The 13341-nt window shown below is 32.1% G+C and overlaps 1 protein-coding gene and 1 long non-coding RNA gene across 3 annotated transcripts in view; both read left to right on the forward strand.

The window, feature by feature from the left end:
- LOC143069458 (alpha-mannosidase 2x-like) overlaps positions 1-11806 on the forward strand; it is a 92753-nt gene extending 80947 nt beyond the window's left edge. For both annotated transcript variants that reach the window (XM_076244100.1, XM_076244099.1), the window contains one exon: positions 6792-11806. In XM_076244100.1, the coding sequence (XP_076100215.1) occupies positions 6836-10054 (3219 nt within the window). In that variant the 5' untranslated portion in view covers positions 6792-6835 and the 3' untranslated portion in view covers positions 10055-11806. The remainder of the gene's footprint in view (positions 1-6791) is intronic.
- On the forward strand, positions 898-3699 carry LOC143066648 (uncharacterized). Its single transcript, XR_012975717.1, has 3 exons — positions 898-1207; positions 2129-2248; positions 3665-3699. It is a non-coding gene; the product is annotated as an uncharacterized LOC143066648 (long non-coding RNA).
- Positions 11807-13341: the final 1535 nt, after the last annotated feature.

Below are 13341 nucleotides of genomic sequence, written 5' to 3' on the forward strand. Positions count from 1 at the left end.
ATGTAAAATAACTAAGAATAATTCCATGCTATAGACATGATAGATAATGCATATACTTGAGAAGTAGAATTAATGATTATCAGTATAAAGAAGATGTTAGGCCTGTTATCAGTGGATATCTCTCTCCCAAAGGATAGCCTCCTGCCAAGTTTCCATTATATCTCACTGGTAGTATTGTCTTAAACCATCCCCTATAATACTGATAAATATTACTTTATTATGGGTTAATCATATATTTCTGTGGTTAATCCAGGCAGAAAATTATACACTGTTATTCAAGGTTACTGTATACTGATTTAGATTTTGGCAATTTGTTTTTAGGGGAAAAATTAGTGGTTTGATGCAAAACAATTTGACTTTTTACTATCTTCACATATTAGATATTAACATTAAATAATAATTAAATGACATGCAATTTTGATAACTCTTTTTAAATATATATCCAACAGTTTTAATCTGTTACATAGGCTCCTTTTTACACAGTCATTAGAACTGAGGACAAGCAGTTTAAGCAATTTAATCTTTAATATTTTATGGATAAGCAAGATACAGTTCATTTAATGAAATCTTGATGTAAATATTTTTAGTTCCTTTTTAGAAGACTGATGTTGGAAAAACTTAGAGGACCACATATATGTCATTTGGACAGCAACGTCAGACAACAGTTTAATATAAAAAAATCAAAAATAAATTTAAATGTTTCATTTATTTTTCAACAATAGAGAAGTGTCTATACATGTACTACATTTTGCTCTTAAATTCATGTGATTCCAATTTTGATTTAATCCTTGCTTGCCTAATGTGTTCATTTTGTGGAAAATGCATGGTGACATGAAGATATTTTCCTTGTGACATCCATTTTTTTGGGGGAAAAGCACCAATTGGAAGATCATGTATGGATCAAGAGTCTAGACAAAAATTACTGAAAATAAACATACTATATAAATAACTTGTTAAATAAGATTAGACAGAGAGTATCCAATATATACTATCAAATCCAGAATCTTAAATGCACAAAAAACACTGTGATTTAAACAAAGACAGCCTCTAACAAGTTTTACAATTTCTTACCAGGACATTGCATATGGTGGGATTAGAGTTGTTCATTATATTTAATTAGTAATTGATGCATTATTTTTACTTATAACTTCATGGAAAATGATATTTGTATCTATCATTAGAATTAGGAATTTTTAACCGGATTTTTGTGACAAAAATGTCTGTTATTGATTTGGGGATGTACGGCGGGCGGGCGGGCGGGCGGGCGGGCGGGCGGCAATCAAATGTTGTCCGTGCAATAACTCATGAACCGTTCAACCAAAGCTTTTAAAATTTTAATATGTTATTACTGACAACTATACGAAGGTCAAGTTCAATAATGGCGATTTTGACTTTTACCGTTCAGGAGTTATGGTTCTTGAAAGATTGAAAAATGGAGTTGTCCGTGCATTTACACATGAACTGTTCTACCAAAGCTTCCCAAATTTTAATATGTTGTTACTAATGAAAGAATGGAGGTCAAGTTCAATAATGACGAATTTGACTTTTACCGTTCAGGAGTTATGGTTCTTGAAAGATTGAAAAATGGAGTTTCCAGTCGTGTCCGTGCATTTATGCATGAACTGTTCTACCAAAGCTTCTGAAATTTTAATATGCTGTTACTGATGACAAAATGGAGGTCAAGTTCAATAATGACGATTTTGACTTTTACCGTTCAGGAGTTATGGTTCTTGAAAGATTGAAAAATGTTTTTTCCCGTCGAGTCCGTGCATTTTCTCATGAACCATCAACCAAAGCTTTTGAAATTTTTATATGTTGTTACTGATGACAAAATAGAGGTCAAGTTCAATAATGACGATTTTGACTTTTACCGTTCAGGAGTTATGGTTCTTGAAAGATCGTAAAATGGCGTTTCCATTCAGGTTGTTGCATTTACTCATGAACCATTCAATCTAAGCTTTTCAAATTTTAATATGTTGATACTGATGACAAAATGGAGGTCAAATTTGATATTGACGATTTTCACTTTCAGCATTCATCAGTAATGGTTCTTGTGATATTGCCAGGACACAAATAAATGTTAATAAATCCGGTTTGCTGTCGTTGTGACAGCCTCTTGTTCTGATAGTTTTCGTATCAATTTATGTGGATTTGGAAATTTGTTGCGGAAAACATTAGTTTAGCAAACTGAGAATTTGAATATTTTAGATTAACTAACAGTTATATTTATCTGTCAAAACAAGGATTTGTATACTGTAAATTCAGAAATTATTGCGATGTTTTTATTGTCGAGCCTGCAACTTTTGTTGCAGAAAGCTCGACATAGGGATAGTGATCCGGCGGCGGCGGTGTTAGCTCACTTCTTAAAAGCTTTATATTTTGGAAGGTGGAAGACCTGGATGCTTCATACTTTGTATATAGATGGTTCATGTTAATAAGTTTCCGTCAGTTACATGGCCAATGTCCTTGACCTCTTTTTCATGGTTCAGTGACCACTTGAAAAAAAAGTTCAAATTTTTTGTAATGTTGAATTCTCTCTTATTATAAGTAATAGGATAACTATATTTGATATGTGCGTACCTTTCAAGGTCCTCATGTCTGTCAGACAGTTTTCACTTGACCTCGACCTCATTTCATGGATCAGTGAACAAGGTTAAGTTTTGGTGGTCAAGTCCATATCTCAGATACTATAAGCAATAGGGCTAGTATATTCGGTGTATGGAAGGACTGTAAGGTGTACATGTCCAACTGGCAGGTGTCATCTGACCTTGACCTCATTTTCATGGTTCAGTGGTTATAGTTAAATTTTTGTGTTTTGGTCTGTTTTTCTCATACTAAATGCAATAGGTCTACTATATTTGTTGTATGGAATGATTGTAAGGTGTACATGTCTAGCGGGCAGATGTCATGTGACCTTGACCTCATTTTCATGGTTCAGTGGTCAAAGTTAAGTTTTTGAGTTTTGGTCTTTTTATCTAATTACTATATGCCATAGGTCAACTATATTTGGTGTATGGAAATATTTTATGGTCTTTATGTCAGTCGCGCAGGTTTTATTTGACCGTGACCTCATTTTCATGGTTCATTGCACAGTGTTAAGTTTTTGTGTTTTGGTCTATTTTTCTTAAACTATAAGTAATGGGTCAACTGTATATGTTGTATAGACGCATTGTTAGCTGTACATGTCTGCCTGGCATGGTTCATCTGACCTTGACCTCATTTTCAAGGTTCATTGGTCTTTGTTTAGTTATCTTGGTTAATGTTAAGTTTATGTGACAGTTGTAATAAAGCTTAGCTTTATACTTAGGATTATCAACATGATATCAATGATTAGTATAGAAGGTGACACATTTCAGTGTGTGCACTCTTGTTATTGCAAAAATTGCGACAGGGTTAAAAATCGCAATAATTTAGTATATAACTTTAATAGGATTTTTCTCAATTTGCAAAAATTAAAATCGCATATATTAGTCTATCAGTGGCAGATTGGGGGGGGGGGGGGGGACCTTCCCTTTTTTTTTGCATTTGAATTGGAGCATATAGTTGGAACCCCTCCTTTACTCTGGGTTGGGAACCCCCCCCTTTTTAAAATGGCTGGATCCGCCACTGGTCTATAATGACAAAATCGCAATTTACAGTATAGTCAAATCCTTGGTCAAAATAGAAAGCAATTTTTTTCTCAAACCTTTCCAATTGTTAATTTGAGTTCATAGTATAATTCTTCTGTTTTAAATTGAGTTATCTCCCATTGTTCAATGAATTATTGTTTTTAAAGAAAAATCTAGCTGTTTTTTTGGTAAATGTAATTAGGTTATATCAGGCTCTAAATTTGCTTTTAGAGATTATTTCTCATTTGTTACCCTCCCCCCCTTTATATATGTATATTAAGATATGGTCCTAAGAGTTTAGTTAATTATTTAAGGTTGTACAGTGATTGGTAGTTGTCTACATCTTTTTGGTGAATAGCTGTCTCATTGGCAATCATTACTAGAGTACATCTTCTTTTTTCTAAATTAATACTTTGCAACAAATTATGTTTTCAATTTCATGGTGTTTTTATAAGAAAACTGTGAAGGATTGTTTAGCTTCTATACTTATTAATTGGTTTATTTGATTACAACAGCTTTCCCAGTATTTAACTTCACATATTTTTTCATCCATAAAACTATTATTTGGAAAAGTTTTTTCAAATTAAATCTTCCGTTTTGTTAGAAGATTGCTATACGATATAACATGTATTTAAGTGATAAGAATTTCCAAGGTTTTAACTTGTCTATCTTTTCATCAGAGAGAGAATATTTCATCATGATGAGTGCTATTTTAAAAGTACATATCTTAAAATGGACAGTTTGTTTAGGTTTGGCGATGTTATGCCAGTGGGAAACTTTGATAATTGTGTTTTGATACGGAGGTATTTTTCAACATTCCTCCCCATTTTGTTGATATTTAGTAAGTTGATAACTGTTGAAAAACATATGTTTGACTGTGATGTTTAACAGTTAAGTAAACATGGCTGTCTGATGGAGGATTACTCAGATGAGAGATAGGCAGGAGGGGTTCTGATAAAACAAGGGTAATCTAATACCTTTTTAGTTTGGAGGAGAAACACCTGTAAATTAAGGGGAGGGTAATGAAACTGAAAGGGACAGTATTATGTTCTTATGAAAAGGGGATGTAGATACTTTACTGTAGATATTTAGAGAGTATAAATTAGAAGAGTAAGGTTAGGTGGAGGTGGTTCTGATGAGTTTGTATACAGTTCATATACAAGATGATCAGAGAGGGGCAGGATGGCTCCTGATGACTTTTTTTTGTGGGTATAAGGGTGGAGGGGGAATGTTTATTTTCTTTTGAAAGATTGGTTGACTTAATTTGTCTAAGAAATGTTTTAGTTTCAGAAGAGAAGTGAAAAAAATAGTTTTTTCCATTGAAATTTTGGGATGGAGATTTCGGGTTCCGGTTTATAATAATAATAAATATTTATAGTTAAGAGAAAAAATAGTTATTTTGTGTGTGCAGATTTTTGCACAGGTTAAATTGCATTACTTTTCATTCTCCACTGACTTTAAAATGTTAATCCATGGGTGTGATTGGTTATAGAAAAACTAAATATAAATACTATTATAGATTTAAAAGAAAACCGCTTTGTTCCTTTCTATTATTCTTGGACCATTACCTGAAACAGCTGGTTTAAAACATTTGGAACAGAAGAAAGAGCACCAACTGAAACAATAGACAAATTGTGGATTTATAGGGGTTGCTTCAGTTCTCCTTATTCATCTGCATTTATGGTTAATGCGGGAATTTCTCGTTGCATTTAAGACCTATTGGTGACCTTCTGCTGTTGTCTGCTCTATGGTCGGGTTGTTGTCTCTTTGGCACATTCCCCATTTCTATTCTCAATTTTATTTACCTATACAACTCCAAAATTTGTTTAGTTTTGGGCCCTTTCCCCCTTTTTTCAGAATCCTTGATCCATATTAAACTGATAATGATATATATTTTTGATTATGACATTACAGAGAAATGATATTGAACAGAATATCTTTTAACAGGTAGAGTGCATACACCTGTTTCAGAGGGCAAATAAATCTTACATGAAAATATAACAACAGGTAAAAATAAACCATGGGAAAATATTTAAAGCTGAAAAAACATGATAAGAAAAGCTGTTATGTTTTGTTTTTTGTTTCAAAGTTTAGATTTAGATAATGTAATATAATTGATAGGAGCCAATTTTTATGTCATTATTTGAGAGAAGTTCTCGACATGACATTAGTAAGATTTAAATTGATTGTGTAACAGTTATCGAAGGAAACATGTCAGCTCATTTACACAAATAGATACCATTTGTTCTGCTTCTGATCAAGATACTAGAAAGGGATTGAATACCGTTACTTGATCACTACATTAGCTTATAATCGTACATGCTTATAATGCTTGTCTTAGCTTATGCCTCGTTCACACAAACATTTAATTTGAATTGAATTCGAAAAGATGCGAAATAGCATTCACACACTCTTCTTTTTTTTTATTTGAATTAATTGATTCCAATTGGGTAATTTGAATTATCGGATTCCCATTAGAAATACCTTTTTGTTAATACGATTAAAAGTTAACGGTGTTGGGACACTCACACAGAGTAAAGCGAATTCACTGCCCATTGCCATTCAAACTAGAATTAATGTTAGGATGTAAAACGTTTTGAATGCCAATTAAACTAAATCGAAGTACATGGGAACTCAGAACTATATTCTATTTAGTTATAAAAAAAGTAAAATAACAAATTTACCACACTCCGAAGAAAATCCAAACAGAAAGTTCCTTAATAAATCATAAAACAAATGGAAAACAAATGTCATATTCCTGACTTAGTACAGGCATTTCCTTATGTAGAAAATGGCGGATTATAACTGTTTGTCTCTCACAATGCCATTAAAAATAATCCTAATTCTCATCAAACTCTTTGTTTTTAAATTATGAGGAGGGGAGATTTTATTTATTGATTCTTTTAACCAATTTAAAAAAAAAAAACTTTGCAAATGAAGCCAAAATAGTAAGGAATAACTGTTTTTGCCTAATCTAATGTTTTTTGCCCATTTAGTGATTTGGTCTGCTGAAGATGTCTGATAATTGGTTTACTTGTACATTAACTACCTGGGTTTTGGAGAACAAAAAGCCAACTATCATGCAATTTGGTTATTTTTAAAAGACAATTGACTTTTGATTTGTACATAAACTTAGATCTTGTTTAAATGATTTAAAGCTAACATGTCATTGTTGTTTTCCAGGCTGGTTGGAGAAGCCGTTGTTTCTATGGCAACAAGATGGCAGCATGAAATTTCAGCAGCGTCTTGTATGTATTGCAGCTTCAAGTATAATTGTTGTTGTTTATCTGATATTCCTTGCAAACGTTCACCTTGTTAGTCTCCATGGCCAAGATTCAGAACAGATAAAAGTCAGTCTCCGTGAATCTCCTCTTCATCTAACTAATTATGATTGGCAAGAACCAGACCAACAGCAGTGTCGTTTGTTGGACAACCTCGAGTCATTTTCCAACTTGACATCACTGTATCTCCGTGACAAAGCTAAATATGATACACTTAGCAATGGACAGTATGAACTGCCAACAAAATCTTATGATCCCGACGACATTCCAGAAAAATTAAACGTTATTTTGATTCCACATTCTCACAATGATGCTGGTTGGCTGCGGACTTTGGAAGAGTACTATATTTACACGACAAAGAAAATTCTAAATAACATGGTGATTAAATTAAAACAATATCCAAATATGACTTTTGTATGGGCGGAGACAGTGTTTCTCAGTATGTGGTGGAATGAACTGGAAGACGATACGAAAGTTCATGTTCGGAATTTAGTGAAGCGTGGACAGTTAGAGATTGTGTTAGGAGGCTGGGTAATGCCAGACGAAGCCTCGACTCATTACGTTTCAGTGATCGATCAACTGATGGAAGGACATTTATGGCTATACGAAAATTTACATGTAAAACCTCACAACAGCTGGTCCATAGATCCATTTGGACATTCTGGGACAGTACCATATATACTTAAGAAATCAGGCATAGATAATATGGTCATACAAAGAATTCATCAGGCAACTAAAAGTGCCCTTGCATCAGTTAAAAGTTTGGAGTATAACTGGCATCAACCGTGGGACACATCGGGAAAATATGATATTTTATGTCATGTGATGCCGTACATGTTATATAGTATTCAATATACATGTGGACCTGATCCATATGTTTGTTTTCAATTTGATTTCCGCCATTCTGATAATCCTGAGAAAAAGGCTTTTGCCAAAAGGAAAATAACAGGTGCAAATATTGATAAAATGGCCAATTTTTTATACCAGCAATTCCGTAAGAAATCCAGCTTGTATGAGTATAATACAATTCTTGTGCCTATAGGGGATGATTTCAGATATGATTCTTTACACGAGTGGGATGAACAATATAATAACTACCAACAGTTAATGAGGTATTTAAATTCTAGAAAACATTGGAACATCAATGTACAGTTTGGAACCGTTGCTGATTATTTTTCACTTCTCAAAAGAGAAAGTAAGAAAAAGAGTTTTCCAACATTAGCAGGAGATTTTTTTCCGTACTCTGATCAAAATTATCTTTATTGGACTGGATTTTACACTACAAGGCCATTTGATAAACGCTTCTCACGTGAAGTTGAATCAAATTTGAGAACAGCTGATATTCTCAATACCCTTGCATTTGGTTATTGTAACAAATGGAATGTAAAGTTTGCACACTCTCATGAAACAGCTTCACTTTTACAACAGGCCAGACGACACTTGGGTCTATTTTTACATCATGATGCAATAACAGGAACATCAAAAGATTATGTTATGGAAAATTATGAAAGCAAACTTTTAGAAGCTTATAATGACACCCAAAAAGTTATGAGTATGGCTCTGCAGACTTTATTGACAAAAGGAAAATTCACTTCTCCACTCATTCTGTCACCAGACCTTGTTCGACAAAAATTTAATGTCGGAACAAGTCAAAGGACCATCTCAATTTCTGATTCAGGAACTACCATAGTAGTGTTCAATCCATTACCTAAAAATAAAAATATGTTAATTTCTTTGATAGTAAACACTGATGATTTACAAGTTTTGGATAAAAATATGAAAATAATGTCATATCAACTAAATCCAGTATGGATTTCGAAAGTTTCTGTTTCTAGATCAAAGTTTGAAATAACATTTTTGGTAGAGTTACCTCCACTTGGAATACACACATTTTTATTGAGAAAAGGTGATTGTAAGGAAATGTATCCTTCTTTACTGAGTGTTTATAATTCAATGGAATTAGATGTAGCACCAAATTTAAAGTTTGCTCAGAATCGTCCAGTATTCCAACCAAAACAAAGTCAGAAATTACGAATAGAAAATGACTTTATTTTGGGAGAGTTTGACCCTATTACAGGGCTTTTACAGAAAGTGCTCGACAAAAGGACAGGAAATGTTACAAACATACAAATACAATTTATGTATTACACTTCAAGAGGTAGTGGTGCATATATATTTTTTCCGAAAGGAGAGGCAGATCCGTTACCTAATGTCTGGGGTCAACCTGTTGTTCGAGTAACAGAAGGGCCCCTTATGTCAAAGATCGAAGTTTTACATCCAATAATTCATCATACAGTTATTCTTTACAAAGTGCCAACAGAACAAGGCCAAAACTTTCATATACAGAATGTGGTAGATATGCATGCATCCAAAACGAAAGATTGGGAAATTATAATGAGATTGCACACTGACGTTATGAACGAAAATCTCCAGTATTTTAGTGATCAGAATGGGTACCAGTTGATAAAACGTAGAACTAAATCAGAAATTGGGATATCAGCTAACTATTTCCCTATGACTACTATGAGTATTATCGAAGATTCTTCCAAACGTGTAACTGTCCATGCAGGACAAGCTCACGGTGTGGCAAGTTTAAAACAAGGAGAATTAGAAATCATGTTAGATAGACAGTTAATGTATGATGATAATAAAGGACTTGGACAGGGTGTCACAGACAACAAACCAACACTCAGTGAATTCATTTTACAGATAGAATATAGAGATAACACAGAACCTGAACCAATGACAACATCTTCTTCATTATCAGCCATGATCATTAATGAAGCACTTCAGCAACCACCTGTCGTGTTCTATACAACAATTAACTCTGAGGTCATTAGACCAAACTTTGATGTAGCAAGTCAGTCTTTACCCTGTGATATCTCATTGGTCAGTTTGAAAAACTTAGTGAACTCTGACCTTGATTATGACGGGACAAGTTTAATTTTACATCGTAGAGGATATAAATGTGGATTTAATGCAAATTATCTTCAGTGTCCTTTAAGTAAGGATGTAGCTTTGTCTTCCATTTTACCAGACTTGACAATTAGTGATGCAAGAGAGACAACTCTAACACATCTGTACAACAGAAGTAAAGCACTGGTAGTAAAAGATCCTTTGAACATTCCTGTAATGGAACTAGCAACCTATAAAATCAATCTGTGATTGTTTGTTAGATCTAATTTATGTTCTATTTCATGTCTAAATATTTTCTAATATTTCAAACATCTGGGAATAGGTAGGCTGTAAAAGTTAAATGTCTGTTTCATGTCCAAATATTTTCTAATATTTCAAACACCTGGGAATAGGTAGGCTGTAAAAGTTAAATGTCTGTTTCATGTCCAAATATTTTCTAATATTTCACACACCTGAGAAAAGATAGGATCGAAAAGTTAAACCTCTATTTTGAAGTTTATCAGAAATCTTTGAATCTGTATTCTCTTTAGGATTTATAGCCTCATTCTGATGTAATTGAATAACGCATCTTTATTGTTTTATCATGTAGAACTTTTGTACATGCACTTTTTGCAAAAATGTGTTGTTAATTAGGGGAATTGTGATTGATATCCTTTTTTATTGCACCGCGGGTAAAATATCACGTTGTGATTGGTTTAACGCCGTCATGTGGTGACCCCCTATGAGATTTAGGGGGTTAGTAAATTTCATAGGGGGTTCATGACACGTTAATGGTGACGTCATCTATTAATGTTGTTGTGTTTCATTGTTTATTTTTCAACATAACGCAGAAGAAAAAGTCCAGCATGCGATAAATTCATTATACGGTTAACTACTGACCCCTTACGGACCATAGAGGGTGAATAAAATCCATAGGGGATTCGGCCTGCGGCCTCACCCCCTATGAATTTTACTAACCCTCTATGGATCTGTAGGGGGTCAGTAGCGAACCATATAACTTATAGTAGGTGATAATAGGTGTGATAAAAAAGGGGCATATCAAACGTGAAAAATCAGACGTTACATACTTTGTTGGCAAAATCTTGTAAAAAAAGGAGGGCTTATTATTATAAGGAAAAGTTCAGTTAATCATATGTGAGTCCCTTTGCAACTTGTGTAATTTTATATGCAATATGCATGTTTGAACAGGAACACTTTGATTTGTGATGTATATTTATTATTTGTAATGACAAATTATGGTGCTTCCATTTGTTAATTCCTAAGTCATTTCACAGCCTGTGTGTAGAACTGTGTTTAAAAAAATCATTCAAATTGGAATTAAAATTTCTTAATAACATTTTTTTTTCACATTTGATTAAAGTATTTAATATTAGACCTATAAGTACACTGGCCTGCATTACTTAAATGCAGGCAAGACAAAGCAGTGTACTTATAGGGCTAATATTAAAGTATTGATACAGGTTGAATAAGGGTATTAAATTCATACTGATTTATTTCAAATTTAACCAAAGTTGTTTATGACCAAAAGGTATTAAAATCCAATAATAAAGTTCACCAAAGATTGAGAATGTTTTAAGGACAACTTCTGGTAATAACAATGTTTTTAAGATAAATTACTTAGCTCAGGTTTCGCAATCATGTACAACATAGAATTAGGGTCTTCATGTTTTTAGTCAATATAAACTTTTAAAGTTTTTTATTGCCTTCCCTCTTTAAAAGTCAATTGTTTCTTCCACAAAAAGTATATATGAACTCTCTATTGAAAATCTTGTTTTTGGATAGAAACTGTTGATTCAAATCATACATGATATGATTCAATTCCATTGTATTTACATATGAAAATCACTTAATAAATACAGTTGTGATGGAAGAAATCTGTCAGAAAGCCATGTTGAATCATATAATAATAGGATTCTCTAGGTAATTGTTAAATGTTAAGAGTTACAGCCGTTATCTGATTTATATCTAACTATAAAAAGAAATATCTCTCAATTTAATCAACATCAAGTTGTGATGATTCAGTTAAAATCAGAATTTATCAAGTATGGGTAATGGGAGATAACTCAGTTTTATATCAGATTTTTTCAAAGTATGAGAAAAGGGAGATAAGTCTGAATTATTCTTGGATTAAAGTATTTGTAGAATAACTTTTTCCTACATTTATTTAATTTTTAATTCAGAACTGATCTTTCTTGCAATGAAGTTCATTATTTTTATGTTGATGTTTTTATTGATAAGAGAATAGAAATAGGTCTTTAATATTTTTAGCTTTTGTATGTGCAATAAAAGGGTGCTATAAACAGAAGCTGTGAAATGAACGAAAACATTCCATGTATTGAAATGTGTATATGTTATTAAGAGATGTATTATATTATATTGTTTCTGTCATTTTTTTGTGAGTTATGTCCCTTTGTTGTCATTGCAATTTTTTACATCATGATTTTTTTTTCCGTCATTTTTTTGTATGATTATTTTATGTTGATATATTTGTTAATGTAATTAAAAATAGATTATTGTCACCAGTAAAAAGTCAAAATGGCTTGATGGAAAAAATAAAACTGTTTATTAAATAAATATAAGAATCCCATAATGTACTTAGGAATTGCAAATATTTCCTTGCCAATTATTTTTAGAAATCTGTAACAGTATTAGCAAAAATGTGTGCTTGTTTGATGGTAAGTGGCAATTTTTCATGTACCCCCTTTTTCTGATTTATTTTGATTTTTGAGGACACGTACACACTTGCAATGTTCTATTTTCATACAATGACATATATTATGTATAGATTATGGTATACTATGCTTAATATCATATGGATTTTTTTATATATTGAATAGCTTTACCATTGTATCTACGCAAATTTTTTATATAGTTTTTTAATCCATAACTAACAATACATAAACTCATGTCTCATTGGTTTCTTTGATCAGCTGATTGTAGTCATTAACAATGTACATTTCCTTTGCGATTTATCATTTACAATTACACATTTTATAGGTAAAAATCAAACAGAACGCTAAAAGCAGATTATTTATAGATTAAAAACGACAAATAATTACAGTTTTGTTTATACTACATGAACTTATTGTCCTGAAATCATAATTAATATTTTTTATGAAAGAAATAATATTTGTCAAGGGTATGTTGGGACTACATCATGCAATTAACAACTTCACAGCATAATATATATGATAAAATATACGCAAGAACTCATAGAGTAAGACTATCTAACACTTTATTATCTGGGTTTAAATAATCATATTTTTTAGTAGGAATAAATGGTTTTATGTTTTTACACCTTGTAATGACCAAATCAATATGATATATGCAAAAACAGTTAATTAGTTGATGTGAAATATCATATAATTATATACTCATTTTTTTTTACCACAAAAAAGAAATTTATACTTTTAGTATCACAGTTATAATTTTCAGATCATATAAATATCTCTAATTTTAATTAAATGAATAATCCCTTATTTTCAAGTGAATAATCCAGTTTAATAATGAATAATCTCTAAATTTCTCTAATAAAT

This window comes from Mytilus galloprovincialis, chromosome 3, assembly GCF_965363235.1.
Source record: "Mytilus galloprovincialis chromosome 3, xbMytGall1.hap1.1, whole genome shotgun sequence".
NCBI classification, from domain to species: Eukaryota; Metazoa; Mollusca; class Bivalvia; order Mytilida; family Mytilidae; genus Mytilus; species Mytilus galloprovincialis.